The sequence below is a fragment of the Macrobrachium nipponense genome, chromosome 19 (genome assembly GCF_015104395.2).
Source record: "Macrobrachium nipponense isolate FS-2020 chromosome 19, ASM1510439v2, whole genome shotgun sequence".
Classification (NCBI taxonomy): Eukaryota; Metazoa; Arthropoda; class Malacostraca; order Decapoda; family Palaemonidae; genus Macrobrachium; species Macrobrachium nipponense.
Window position 1 is genome coordinate 1,715,441 of NC_061088.1, and position 15,885 is coordinate 1,731,325.

The 15,885-nt window shown below is 39.5% G+C and overlaps 2 protein-coding genes across 3 annotated transcripts in view; one reads left to right on the forward strand and one right to left on the reverse strand.

The window, feature by feature from the left end:
• LOC135219101 (aurora kinase B-A-like) overlaps positions 1 to 15,885 on the forward strand; it is a 115,604-nt gene that overhangs the window by 28,145 nt on the left and 71,574 nt on the right. The window lies entirely within an intron of this gene.
• Positions 4,875 to 15,323, reverse strand: LOC135213549 (aurora kinase A-like; the record flags this gene model as incomplete). Of its 2 annotated transcripts, none has more annotated exon segments than XM_064247524.1 (5): positions 4,875 to 5,520; positions 8,375 to 8,644; positions 9,896 to 10,069; positions 10,535 to 10,628; positions 15,284 to 15,323. In XM_064247524.1, coding segments are annotated over 4 exon segments (1,181 nt in total), but the record flags the coding sequence as incomplete, so codon positions are not given.

Here is a 15,885-nt window from a genome sequence, read left to right on the forward strand (position 1 = left end):
GCCATCAACTCTGTTGTTGATGTGCCAGGACACCTGTTCCAACCTCCCAGGTGCCTGACACTTCTCTTGACCCTAGGGTCGCACCCCAACCCGTCTCCGACGCGTCGGAAAACAATACTTGGTTCGGGTTCGGCATGTGTAGAGACAGACCTTCTGCAAATTGGAGAGGGTCTGCCCACCACAGAAGGTCCTTCTTGATTCCTTTTGTTATCTTGAAGGAGAACTCCAGATCTTGAGAGAGACGCCTCCAATTCTGGTAAAGAAAGAATTGGAGGGGTCAGAGATGCAACCTTCCTACAGAAACGAATTGCTCCAGCGAGGAGTGTCCCCCCAACAGACTCATCCACTCCCTCGCTGTGCATGCATCTTTCTCTAGGAAGGTCGTTAGTTTCTCGCGGCAACGAGCAATCCTCTCTGGTGACAGATATGCCCGAAAATCCGGAGAAACCATCCAAATCCCCAGATATATCCGCTCTTGACTGGGGATTAACTGTGACTTCTGGAAGTTCACTAGAAGTCCCAGCAAACTTGCCAAAGTAAGTGTCTTCTGTAGGTCTTCCAGACATCGTTCTTGTGAGCTTGCTCTGATCAGCCAATCGTCGAGATAGAGCGACAGCCTCACTCCCTCCAAATGTAGCCACTGCGCTACGTTCTTCATTAAACCCGTGAAAACTTGAGGGGCTGTCGAGAGGCCGAAGCACAAGGCCCTGAATTGGTAGATCTTCCCTCCCATCATGAATCTCAGAAACTTCCGTGAAGAAGGATGGATAGGCACATGGAAGTAAGCGTCCTGAAGATCTAGGGACACCATCCAGTCCCCAGGACGAAGAGCCGCCAACACTGAAGAAGTCGTCCTCATCGGCGAACTTCCTCTTTTCTACGAAGACATTCAGGGCGCTTACATCCAGAACCGGTCTCCATCCTCCTGAGCTCTTGGGAACTAGGAACAGTCTGTTGTAAAAACCCGCAGAATGAGGATCTTTCACTAGTTCTAGCGCCTCCTTCTCTAGCATAAGATCTACTGCTAGAGAAAGGGCTTGATTCATGATGGGGTCCTTGTACTTGGCTACCAACTCCCACAGAGTCGTCGTCAACAGAGGTCTTGATATGAAGAGAATGAGGTAGCCTTTGCGGACAATCGAGAGTGACCAGTTGTCCGCCCCTTTCAGTAGTCTGGCACCCACTGATGTCTGGAGAACTTGAATACTACTTCTTCCCTCTGATGGATCTAGAGAAGGTCTTCCCTCGTTTAGCGGGTCTAGATCCTCTAGAGGAAGAAGCTCTGGCAAGAGTGACTCCTCGAAAGGGCTCCTGCCTAACGGGAGTCTCTTTCTTGGTCTTAGCCTGGAAAGAAGTGCGAGGCTTCCTGGTAGACTGGGCTAGCATGTCCTGTGTAGCCTTAGCTGAAAGAGCACTAGAAACATCTTGAATGATCTTCTTAGGGAAGAGTTGAGGAGAGAGCTGAGAATAAAGGAGAGAGGCTCTCTGAGCATGAGATACTGATTTCGTCAGGAACGAACAGTAAACAGATCTTTTCTTAATTACTCCCGCTCCGAAAAGGGAAGCGACTTCACTCGATCCATCTCTCACTGCCTTGTCCATACACGTGAGAACACTGTTAAGATCTTCAGGTGAAAGGGAATCCGGGGTCTGCATCTTTTTGGCCAAAACGCCCAAAGACCAGTCTAGGAAGTTGAATTCTTCCTAGACTGGAACATTCCCTTCAACAGGTGGTCAAGCTCATTCATCCCCCACGTCGTCTTAGCAGACATGAGGGCAGAGCGTCGAGAGGAATCCACCAGCGAAGAGAAGTCCAAGTCTGCCGAGGAGGGAAGAACGATGCCCAAGGGTTCTCCAGATTCATACCAGAACCCTAGCTTTCCAGTAGGCTTAGAAGGAGGGAAAGAGAACACTGTCTTCCCTTTCTCTTCCTTCGAAAGAAGCCACTCGCCAAAACCTCTAAGCGCCTTCTTCATAGAGATTGCAGGCTTCATCCTGACACAGGATGAAACCTTCGAAGTTTTCGTGGTCGAAAATAACGAGGGGGGCGAAGGAGGGGCGACAGGAGAAAGGGCGTCTCCGAATTCCTGAAGCAACAGGTCTGTTAATCTCTTGTTGGAGGAAACAGAGGAATCTTTAGGGATTTCTTCTTCCGAGGGATCCTGTTCTTCTTCGGCCGAAGATCTTTCACGATCCTTACGAGGATAGGCGGTCTTGTCCTCAGCAGAGCATCCATCTTTGGAAGTACGTCTGGAAGACGTCTGACATCTAACAGGGGAAGTCATAACTTCCGATGAGAGTCTGCCTGAAAAATCCTTCTTGTCAGGATGAGGGCGTTCCCTAGGCTCTTGGCGCCTAACGAACGCAGGGCGAAAGTCTGGCGAAGAGCGCCTACTAGGCGAAATGCGTCTATCAGGCTCATGGCGCCTGTCTAAAGGAGAGCGGCTGCCTGGCGAAGAGTGCCTGCCATGCGAGAAGCGCCTATCAGGCTCTTGGCGCCTGCTGCGAGGAGAGCGAATCTCTGGCGACGAGCGCCTACAAGGGGAGAGGCATCTGACAGGCTCCCGGCGCCTAACACGAGGAGAGCGAAAATCAGGAGAATAGCGCCTGGCAGGAGAAGCGCATCTACTAGGCTCTTGGCGCCTGCTAAGCGAAGGGCGGTTGACAGGAGAAGAGCACCTGCTAGGCTAACAGCGCCTGTCTGTCGAAGGGCGCCTGGTCACAGGAGATCGGAAGCCTGATGGTGAGCGGCTACCAGGAGAAAAACGCCTACCAGGCTCTTGGCGCCTGCCATTGGGAGAGATCCTGTCTCGAGACGAGCAACTGTTGGGAGAGGTTCGTCTACAGGAAGCCTGCCCCTCGTCCGACGGAGAAACGATGTCCGCAGGAGAGCGCCTGTCCGTTGAAGAGCGCCTTGTACTACGATCCAATCCTGGAGAGAGGGCAGTTACTGACGAATAGCGTAAACCTGGAGAAGAGCGCCTGGACTTCTTTACCGGGAGCGATACGTCCTTCCTACGACGAGAGGTCACAATCAAGGAGTCAGCCAGAGCCATAATCTGCGCCTGCAGACTAGCCAAAATACAGGTAGGAGATTTCCCAAAGTCCTTAACGGGAGACAGCTCGATCCTTACTAGGAGAACGAAACTCCAACGAAATCCTAGGTTTCTTCACTTCCAATCCAAGATCTTCCAAAAAAACTTCAGGGCTGGAGGGAAGAGCGGAAGAAGCCTGCCAGGCTCTCTTCGACGGCCGAGAAGCTTCCGAGGAGCTCCAACCACGCTTAGGCGAAGGAGAAGGCGAAGACGAGAAGCATTGCTGTAAGACTTCTCTCTTGGCGCGATCCAAGGTAGCCTGGGAGCGAACATCAGGCGCTACCGAGGGGACGCCTGACCGGTGGGGGTTCTCCCTAACCTTCCTGCAGCTTTCGACTTTCCTCCTCCACTGGGTCTGGGAGTCTGGAAGAGGTCTAGGCCTAGAAGCATTAGGGAGCCGATCAGACGCACCCTCCACTGCACTGGGATCACTGCACATATCACTATCACTCTTACCTTCTAGCGCTTTAATCTTCAACTCCATGCTGCGAATAGTGGCTCTCATAGTGTCCACCTCCGAAGGCGCATCTTCGGGTTCGATGCAGGGAGCAGGGGCTGAAACTGGTAAAGGTACTACGTCTACAACAGGGTTATCAACTTCAAACTCGCTAGCGCGAGACCTACTAGAACTCCTAGATGAAGCTTTCCTAACCTTGTCTTTTTCAAGCTTTCTTAGAAAGAAGAAAGCGCCTTCCATTCTTCTTCATTCAATTTACCACATTCTCTACAAGGGTTAATAAATGAGCAGTCATTCCCCTACACTTCATGCATACTGTGTGAGGGTCTACCGCAACTTTCGGTAGCCTCACCTTACAATCGCTAACAGAACAAACTCTGAACATAGCTGATTTCTTAAATCTCCAAATCAGACATAATGAAATCCCAAGAAAAATCCAAAGAATAATAAAAAAACGGTCCACAAATTGCGAATGCCAAGTCAAAGAGCAAGTACTTCACCAAAAGTCCGATGAAACAATCCAGGGCAAAAACGAGTAAGAATCCAATATCGAGAGGTACCGACAACAGGTGTAGTCGACACCGGCGACAGAGAAAATCTGACTGGAAAGGGGGATTGGTTAATACACCCGCCACCCAGCGGCGGGTAGGGTAGATCACCTAACCTACCTGTCGCGTTTGCCGCGAGTTTTGAATTCTGTGGCGACGTCAGAGACGTAAGCTAAGTATAGTTCTTGACAGGAAAGTTCATGTACAAAATTTAACCCTGGCAGAAAATATCCTATGGATTACATCATTTGACATCAATGGAACCTAAAACACTTAGGAATAGGCACTGGAGTCTCAAAGGTTTAAAAAGACCCATCAAGAATGATAATCAGCTAAAGCTTGTGAGAAATTTCCAAAATTAGTTAGTATTCACTATCAGACATGTTAACAAACTCACAGTCATTTGGGTTACATTCACCATATTCTGGGACCAGACCTAGGAGCTTAATACTGGCAATACAATACCATTCTCAGAAATACCTGTAAGATACAACTGCCTCTAGATTCTACTCTGGAAGTTTAGCCTCCAAAAAGATATACATAATACCAGTACACATTCAGCACATCCCTGCTCTAACTAAAAATAATGTAAGAGATGGCATACAGTATTCTGAATAACAAAATGTGGAAAATATATGATCCACATTACTACTTTCTATTTTATCAAATCTTTGTTATATACTACTATATTTTCTAAAACATTTCCTTAATAGAATACCAAACTTGATATTGAAATTTTTTTTTTTCTTTTTAAATGTACCAAACAATACAAACCCTGAATTAGGCCTTTCTTTGTCAGCAAGAGCAAAAGCATCCTTTTTGGCATCATAGGCTTCATCTGTAGCTTCACTTCCGTCATCTGCTTCTTGATCATCATCAATTGAACTTTGCTTTAATTCTTCCTCTGATGCTTCTCCACTTACAGACTCAACACCTGACTGATGGGTAACTTCAGGTTTACTTTCAACTTTTTCTGGCTTAGACTGTCCTTCAACTGTCACTTTTACATTGTCACTGTGTGGAAATTTACTAATGCTGGCAGCTTGATCAAACTTGTTTTCAACCTTTCCATTTTGAATAGGTGATGAAGATGAACTTTGTTTTTCAACCTCATGATTCTGAGTACTTTCACCACAAGCCTCAGACACTTCAGACGAACACTGCCGTGTTTCCTTGCAGTTAGCTGGATTAACTTCATCTTTCTTCTCTTCTGCATTAGAATTTGATTTCTCTAGTGGATTCTGTGTAGTACTGATATCAACATCATTCTTAATATTTGATACATTTTCTTTGCTTTGGCTTGAAGTGGACAGACTAGATATGACAGACTTTGGTGCTGCAGATGAACATGGGTGCTGACTTTTGCTTTTGTCAGAAGACTGATTTACCTTAGTACCTGCACTCTTTGGTTGTTCAGATCCTGCAAAAGAAGGAAACTTAAACACAGTCACATAAACATACAATTTAAGCTTTTAAAGTACTGACATATAATGACTCGCCTACATGAAAAGCACCATTACAAAATAAGAAGCCCATTAGGAAATTCTGTAAAATATATACTATCACCACTGTCTCTGAATCATTAATAAACACCAACTCCCAGATGTTATCAATCATATGAATCATAAATCTTTATGTTAAAGTACACATCTTCAAGTATTCCAGTTTGGTCAATGTTTCAAAAAGTTTTCAAAAGAAATTATTTTGAAACAAAAGTTTTATCCTCATAATTAAGTAGAAAAAATGCAATCAGTCAAAGTTCACAAACTAAGCCATGGCTTTGACCCACTTCAACAGAGATTTAAAAACAAATTATATAACTTTCAATTCTGTCTTGTTCACTTTTACAAACAATGTGCATAACCTAAGTTACTTGTTCAAGCTCCTTTCAACCTTCTCTGCTCACATTTTCCAATATCCTAAGAGAACCTAAGAGGACAGTCTACTGCTGTGTATTAACCCTCTTACGCCGAAGCCCTAAAAATCAAAACTTCTCCCGTATGCCGGCGCCGGTTTGGAGTGAGCGCGGAAGCAGAAAAAATAATTTTTTCAAAAAATCACAGCGCTTAGTTTTGAAGATTAAGAGTTCATTTTTGGCTCATTTTTTGTCATTGCCTGAAGTTTAGTATGCAATCATCAGAAATGAAAAATAATATCATTATCATATGTAAATAATGCATATATGGTAGCAAAAAAAAAAAAAAAAATCATAGATAATTGTATTCAAATCACGCTGTGCAAAAAACGGTCAAAGCTAACGAGTTACTTTTTTTTCGTTGTATTGTACACTAAATTGCAATCATTTTGATATATAAATACATAGTAAACAATAAAAAGCAACACCGGAAAAATAATATCACAAAATGATGTACGAATTCGTACGCGCGGACGTAAAAAAAATGTTTTTTATCAAAAATTCACCGTAATTCTAAATATTGTTCTAGAGACTTAGAATTTGTTTCAAAATTAAGACAAATGATTGAATATTACGATACTGTAAGAGTTTTAGATTAGAATTGTAGATTTCGACCATTTCGGACGAGTTAAATTTGACCGAATGTCGAAATTTTTATATATATTTTTTTTTATATGCACATATTCCGGAGATGGAAAGAGCTACAACCTTCAATTATTTTTATTGTATTCTTCATGAATTTGCGCACATTTTGATATATGAAACTCTATAAAAACTCTAATATGAAAAGGAGCAAATATTAGGATAATGCGATGTACGTATTTCGGAGACTTGTGGCCGCGAATCGGCGCGCGGAGTGAAGGTAAATATATTTTTTAAAAATTTACCATAAATCACAATATTGTTCTAGAGACTTCAAATTTGTTTCAAAATGAAGAAAAATGACGGAATATTACTAGGCCGTAAGAGTTTTAGCTTACAATTGCGTTTTTCAACTATTTCGGTAGAGTCAAATTTGACCGAACGTGGATTTTTTTCTATTTATCGTGATTTATATGCAAATATTTCGAAAAAAGAGAAAAGCTACTACCTTCAATCATTTTTAGTTGTATTCTACATGAAATTGCGCACATTTTCATATACAAAACTATATGTAACAGCTAATTTTAAATGGTGCAAACATTTCGACAATCACACAACAAAAATTCTGATTTTTTCGGAAGAGTTACCGCGCGGACGTAAGGAAAATGTTTTTTTTTTTCTTTTTCATAAATTCACCATAAATCGAAATATTGTGCTAGAGACTCCCAAGTCGTTGCAAAATGAAGGTAAATGATTGAATATTACTAGAATATAAGAGTTTTAGCTTACAATTGCGTTTTTCGACCATTTCGGTAGAGTCAAAGTTGACCGAAAGTTGAAATGTTTGCACTTAACGTTATTTATATGAAAATATTTCAAAACTGATAAAAGCTACAACCATGGGTTGTTTATGTTGTATTGTGCATGAAATTGCGCACATTTCCATATATAAAACTTTATGTAACGGCAAATTTAAAAGGGTGCAAACATTAGGACAATCGCACGAAAAAATTTATCGGAAGAGTTATCGCACGAACGTAAGGAAAAAGTTTTATCATATATTCACCATAAATAGAGATATTGTGCTAGAGATGTCCAATTTGTTGCAAAAGGAAGGCAAATGATTGAATATTACTATATTATAAGAAATTTAGCTTACAATTGCATTTCTCGACCATTTCGGTAGAATCAAAGTTGACCGAAGGTTGAAATTTTTGCACTTATCGTTATTTATATGCAAAATATTTCAAAACTGATAAAAGCTACAATCATGGGAGTATTTTTTTTTGTTGTATTTTACATGAAATTGCGCACATTTTCATATATACGTTACTTCATGTAAAGGATAATTTAAAATGGTGCAAAAATTATGTCAGTGACGAAATAATTTTTGAGATGTGTCACTGATACTTTTTAGTGCAATAAGAAAGAAATTCGCGCTTGCGCGTCTGCGTAGCGATTGTAAACAAAACAACGCCTTGATCCGTGAACTACCAGCATCCCCCAAGTCACATGATTCAAAAGTTTTTGGCTGGTAGGCCTATAAGTATTTTTCCGCGAATTTTTAAAAAACTTTTTTGAGCCGACGTATGATACGTCCAATCGGCATACAGGAGACATTTTGACTCAACGTTTAATACGTCCAATCGGCGTAAGAGGGTTAATGGCCCACACTTAATACACCTTTGTTTTCCTCTATGCCAAGGTTTAAAGGCTGATTTTTACTCTATCTTAGCCTTTGTATACAAAAAGGGGAGAAAGGGAAGAGGTACTTTACCTGATGGCTTTAAAACTGGTCTATAACGTTCAAGAGGCTTCCTAGCTTCAGGCACCACTCTTTTCAATACCGAGGGCTGTGATGATGCTGTTTTTGCATTTCCTTGAGGGACTCTAGACTTTGAATCAACTGCTGGACTTGTAGTCTTCATTCCAGAATGAGTGGTGGCAGGTTTTGAATGAATTACAGGTCTTGGCTGTGGTGCATGAACTGACTGGGTGATGTGTCTGCTAGGTTGACATGTAGGCCTTGGTTGAGGAGCAGTAAAACCTAATCGTAAAGAGGAACAATTTCATTATAGAATATGAAGTGTACCTAAGACTGAATACATAAAACAATAACACTTCCTCAAAACTCAATACATTGTGGTATAAACATCAAAAGACATAACTACAATATCCTCTCTACATTAGAGAACAAATAGTTGTTAATATTTATGGGAATAGTGTAGTCTGAATCTTATTCTTTAAATTTCCATATTTCCATAACTCCATGAAGCATCATAAGCATTTACATGGTTAAAAAAAATAGTCACATGATGCTGAATGAATGAGTCTCTCACACAGAGGACAGGCTAATAAAAACAGTTGAATGCATTGGGAGAAAATTACAGTGAGCAGGTGACAAGAGGCCTTTTTTCTCTACGACCCACACAAGTCATGCAGTGACACCTTCTCAATTATCTTGCACAATCCAGATGTCAGTGCTATAGAGTGCTAACTGGAATCCAGGAGTTTATCCTTGGCAGGCTTGTGAAAGCCTAAAATAATGGTTAGTTCCCATACTGTTGGGTAGCTCTATGAAAAGTTAAAAGAAAAATTAATAATATTGTTTATCAAAAATAATTCTGTATTTCTAATTAAATGTTTGATTACTGCTCTTGAAATGTTACTACAATTGACAAAGCTGCATCAGACTCAGTACAGGGGAGTTTACATATTCCTGATCATATAGTAACTCCAAAAATCGAACAGATTCCTGATCATATAGTATTCTCCATGTTATTCTCCATGGCTCTGAATCATGGCTGACTTTTGAGACTTGCAAAACCTACCAGTTCTGGAGTTGCTTAAAATTGAATTATCAGTGATTACCCACAGTTGCTGTCTTAAAACTGGAGGATGACTTTGTGAAAATTAACCTTGTCTTCCATTACCAAGGAGCACTGTACCTTCATTTTCTGTGAGCAATACTACCTTTATTACCTTTAACATTCAACAAAAAATGTCTCCACTGTTCATTTTTCCCAGTGGCAGGAATGGTTGAGTTGATGCATTTAATTGGCCATTCCATCATACATTTTCAAAAAGGCTGTTATACATATGCAACAACTGACTTTATCAGAGGTAGGCTATAACTACAGCTACCATCAGAACATCACTACTACCAATATCACTGACCACAGAACACCCTTATTAACAAGCAAAATGGACCACTTTCTAAGTACCCATTCCTCTCACACTACCATTGCCTTTCTCATATGCAGTATGACAATTGAAAAAGGGCAACATAACTACATACCTCTCCCAGACAGAGTATTTTCTTTGTTTCTCTGTTGGTTTGTGTCATCACCAAGCGGTTTGCGAGGCTGGAAGGCAGGACGATAACCAAGTAGAGGTCTCAAGGGGTTGCTGCTCTTGGTTGTTAATGGTTGTTTACTCATATCTGTTCTTGTACCATTATCATTCTTACTTCCTGAAAATAAAAAGTACAATGTTCAGTTAAAAAAAAAAAAAAAAAAAAAAAAAGTAATACCAAGTGAAATGTATTTTTTTTAATGTTACTGTTTATGTGAAAGCCCTACATAATATTTTCCTGAAAAAATCACACATAGGGTAAAAAACCGCATGGTACAGGGGTGGACCATGTACGATCAACGTGTACAACCCCAAAAGAAGTACATTATAACGCATCCTGACATTGGTGAGAAACTGAGCTAAAGACCTCTACTCCAGTGTCAGGAGGCGTTATAATGTATTTTTCTTGGGGTTGTACACATTGATCGTGCATGGTCCACCCTTGTACCATGCGGTTTTTTACCCTACTAATCATCAATATATGTACCAAGTTCAATTTTTAACAAACCCTGGACTATCCTAATTTTAAAAATAAACAATACTGCTTTATTTAAAATAGCCAAATGTACATCATTATGCTTACCATAAGTGGAGTTTGTATGGGACTTCTGCGATCCAAGACCCAAACGGCCCAACCGAGCAGACACATTTTCCTTATCTTCCTGCTCCATCATGACCTGAAGAGATTTTTCAGAGCGATAAAACATTTGCCGTACTGTGTACCTTCAATATTTAGTTCTAAAAGTAATAACACAAAATTGTTATTCACAGATTAAAAAGACAATAAGTCACACTGGTACTCCCTCAATGGGCTCACAAAACAGATCTGTCCTTAATGACAAAAAATATATATAGAATAACGTAGTTAAAAAGTTTACACAAACAAGTAATCAAAGATCAAATATAACAGATGAAAATACAAAACAGAACGCTGTGCAACTTAAGTGTTCAGCGTCAACAGACCAAACCATGCAAGAGAACAAAACTAAGGAATATCATTGGCAAAGAGAATGGGAACCAGAAAAATAAAAATGTTGGCTGAAACCTAAAATGTTGCAGAGACAAAGATAATTTATGTAAATCAGTGCAACAGTTAAGGTCTTTGAAGGATATTGCCTTATGGTAGCCAGACTGGTAAAGCAAAAAGTTGGATTTAAGTTTAAAAAGTGCTGGGTACAGTTTTGCATCCTTTGCCCAAACCAAAAGTTAAGAAGAACAAAATCTAAAGGAAAGGATTTGAGACATCACCTTTCTTAGGAATGAATTGAACCAGAAGGTGTTTCCAAGAGGAAATGTTGGTGCAGAATTTAACAGTTTTACTTGAAAATGACAGCAAAAAACAGGAGGCTGGGGATAAATAGATTTTCCAAAATGAAGGCACACAAAAGCCAAGTGGCAGAATACCACAGAAGCTATTTGCATTGCAATAAAGAAGAAGATTGCCTCTACAGGGATTTTAATCAAATTTTAACAACAGATGACTTAAATGCAAATCACTCAGGAATTAAATCATGTTTTTAACAAGAGCACCCTTACATCTACTCGTAATATGACTACACGTGACAAAAACCAGTTTTCTTGCTTTCTTCTGAGCTGCCAACAATGAAATGAATCATAAATATTACCCGAATTACGAATTTCCAAAAATCAGACATGCTCTTGCAGCCTGAGAGAAATGTTGTCTAGATGCACTACAAGAAGTATTTAAACACAAATACACTGAATGTTGGTTTTAGACCCTTCAAATGTGCAGCCCCAAGATTGTGCAATAAGCTCCACTCAAAGTACTATAAAATCTTTCAAGAATATTTTTTTTTTATTTTAACAGTGAGGTTTAACAACTCTACTATTACCTATGGTGTACACAGAATGATTCTTCAAATAGGGTAAATGACTGAGGAGCGACATAGAGGCCACCGATCCCAAAATGCAGCCACCTTTCCGAAAATGTACTTGAATTCGCTGCCATGAGCATCAGTCAAAAAGTTGTGACCCATCCTGGCAGCACACCAAGACCGCTATGTTCCTCTCGAAGTAAACGTTTTCTCCTAAATTATAGGTATGTAATAGTTAATGGCATAATTAAAGCGCTTTTTCGGGAAGTGGCCGCGTTCTGAGAGGTGGCCGCTATGTCGATGTTCGGTCATTTACCCTATAGTATCTGCACTACCTAGTGTGTGTAGGGTAGGGTAAGGTAATGAGTTTGAGGATTAGAATACTAGCCTACTACCTAGGCTACCTAGAACTTGAATTTAAGCCAAACGCCCAGCGCTGGGACCTATGAGGTGACCGAGCGCTGAAAGGGAAGGTTTGAAAAGTATCAAATGAAAGAAAGCCTCGTAGATCGGAAAGTCAGATGGAAGAGAATGAACGGAGGTACAGTTAAAAGGAATGAAAGAGGCTGCAACTATAGTGGCCGTAGGGACGCAGCAAAGAACCTTAAGTAATGCCTACAGTACACCGTGTGAGGTGCAAGTTTTCAACAACCTAAGATGGGCAGATTCCTACTCAAAATGGGAGCCGAAGACATTGCTATTTGCTGAGCAAAGTAACTTTCTTTAAGCCAAGCCCGAGAGGTTATGGTAGCCTCTGGCCTAACGTTTGTCTAGACGGCTCCTGATCGATCTAAAGGCCAGATACATATATGCATAACAATACTTTAATGACCAATAAACCAAATAAAAACGGTATACATATACAGGCATAACTTCCACTTAAAAACGTAAACAATCACGTCAACATTCAAGATGGCCTGGCCTTCATATCTACACCTAGCCTATTAACATAATTCCAAAGTAAAATCCCAACTTCCCACATCATTAAATTACTTCCCGCAATCATTACTGCACTATTTCGTAATACTTACTTCTAGAAGTCACACAAGACCGCGAATAATGACTTAAAAAAGCCCGAATGCCTGACAAGTTTACGTTTGAGATTTAAATTCCACTCGACCCGGATGAGAGGTGAGCAATCGCGGCTTCTGATTGGTCGAAGGAAACATCGAGGCCAAGTCGAGTTAGCAAGTTGAGCTACGATTTAGCGCTCAACAGCTGTCCTGTTTAGCACCTTTAACGTTCTCTCTCTCTCTCTCTCTCTCTCTCTCTCTCTCTCTCTCTCTCTCTCTCTCTCTCTCTCTCTCTCTCTCTCAATTCCTTTAGTAACTTTAACCTCTCTTTCTCTCAATTTCTATAGTAACTTTAATCTCTCTCTCTCTCTCTCTCTCTCTCTCAAAATCAGAAGGGTAAAATTTGGTAGCAACTCTGGTGAAGGGAAATAACACACTCAAATTTTACCCCTTCGATTTTGGGCAAACTTCTACGGGACGCTGTTTTAAAATCCAAGTCCTTCCTCATTGATACTCACGATGGGCTACTAAGCACTGACGAGACCTACTACTTTACTGGAGATGATCCAGTAAAGTAGTTTAAGTGCGACTGACTGGCTAAATGTCTGGAATGCATAACTGTAAGGTTGTGGTAAATACTTGAATTTTAAGAACATTTCATAACATAGTATGTACTATAGTAGCTATATATATACGACTAAAGAAATTAACAGAATACCGATGGATTTTTAGTGAAAGCACACAAAGCACTTTAGGCTGATGTATTTAAGATCTTGATCAAATTAACGTATCTATTTAGATTTTGAAGCTATATCGTAATATTGTATGTTTTTTCTTTTTTTCAAATTATCATAAATGTTTCTTCTACGTATCTTCTTTTAGACTCAATTGCTGTATAGTAAATGTTTTGTCGGCTTAGTTTGCCAAGCACTTTGAACGACTATAAATTGTTTTTGTTTTTTTCTTTTTTATGAAATTAACATCTGGTATTTTTTTTCTTCTTTTCATTCTCAGTTTCACTTTGTTTGTTCAACATACAATTCATGAACTGGAAACACAGAAATATAAAGAATATAGTTAAGAGGAAAGATATTATTGTTATTAGGGTAACCCGTCGGTAATATGAAATCAACTTGATATCACAGGAACGTAAGTTAAAAAAAATGTCCAAATTTAGGTACGATATCGAGCATAATTCGAGTGGTATTATTCAATAAACTGTTGATGAATTTTCAGTGCCTGACGATATGCACATACTCCTGTAAATTAAGCGTTAAATTAGATCATTACTGTCCGTTATTGGGACTCAAAGACAACGTTATTTAGCAAGGACGGCTGTCCGTTGAAATATTGGCTCGACAAACAGTAGGCGCGCTGATATATCTAATTGCACTTGGAGCAACTGTCACATGCACCGATGTAATTAAAATGGGATGAACTCGATGTTGTTGTTTCTGATTTATTTATTTATTTATATTTTCTGACGATAACTATTCCTCTCGTGAAGACAGTTAATGTACAACAGTATATATATATATATATATATATATATATATTATATATATATATATATATATATATATATGTATATATATATAAATATACATAATCCCTTTGACAACCCAAATATAATTTAGGAAATTTTATAGGAATTTTAATTTGCACCTGTTACGAAATGCGTTATTATAATTATTTGATATTATTTATTTATTATATTATTATTATTATTATTATTATTATTATTATGATTATTATTATTATTATTATATTAAACTTCGCAAGTTCCCACACACCACATAAAAAATAAAAAATACGGCAAAATACCGATGAAAAGAAATAATAGGTAACAATGAAAATAAATTTAACAGTAGTTCTCTTATATTCTTTTATAACCAGCTATAAACCTGTCCAGTAAGAGATACGAGTGTGTGAACGAATTTGTCCGTTAGAGATAAGTAATTTATTCCTCTGGCGCCGATAATAAGTCACCCTCATTTTCAAATCGAATGATATGGTTGGTAGTCCATAGATAAATGTGTAGCTCTAGTTCTTCTTTTTCTCGTTTTAATTATTATATTTGTAACCTTCGTTTCGCTGTAATGGTAAAAAATGAGAAAAAGAAAGTATTTCAAAAGTTGACAGCTGAGAAAACTTCGAGAATTCTTGTAAAGACTACAAATTGACTGTATCCATTTTGCTCATCGATTCTCTCTCTCTCTCTCTCTCTCTCTCTCTCTCTCTCCTCTCTCTCTCTCTCTCTCTCTCTAAGATAGAGGATACAATGATTAATTCAACTTATTCTAGACTTAAACCACACACGCACACAATCGTACTAGAGTTAGTTGAGTGTAGAACCCATCACAAAATCTGAGTGCAATACAGAGAGAGATAGAATTTTAAAAATGAAATCATGCTAATAACTCTTATTTCCAGACCCATCTCATTAGGCAATGCTCTTATTTAGCTTTATATTGTATACTTTACCTGGCGAAGAGCCAAGGAAGCACTTATCAGCGGCTTTCAAATCCTCTGCCCCGTAAGGTAGCCACATACCGGCTCGAACCAAGCTCTAGAAGTCATCGACTGGAGGCTATTTTAGGATGCTGTGATCGAGACATCGCGTATACCCAAGGTCCTCTCGCCAGGATTTGATCTGAAGCTGTCGCAGAATATAGATAAGTCTCTCTCTCTCTCTCTCTCTCTCTCTCTCTCTCTCTCTCTCTCTCTCTCTCTCTCTCAAGAGTGATTTTGAATGTCATATACAGATCTTAGCAAACAGGTAGAACTGAATTACTGATCTCCGAGCCCGGATATCTGCAAAACTAACGGTTATTTGGTTGATTTAGCTGCAGTTATGCCGTCACGGACTCATTCTCCAAAATTTGTGAATGACCTGATTATAAAACTTATTACACACACATAAAAACAACCTAAATCTTAGTCCGGGAATGTACCATTTAGACCCATATATTTGTAAGATGTTTATGAAGGACCTTAAAATAAATGAACTACTAATAAATTAGTCCCACATGTATATAGTTATTATTTCTCTCTCTCTCTCTCTCTCTCTCTCTCTCTCTCTCTCT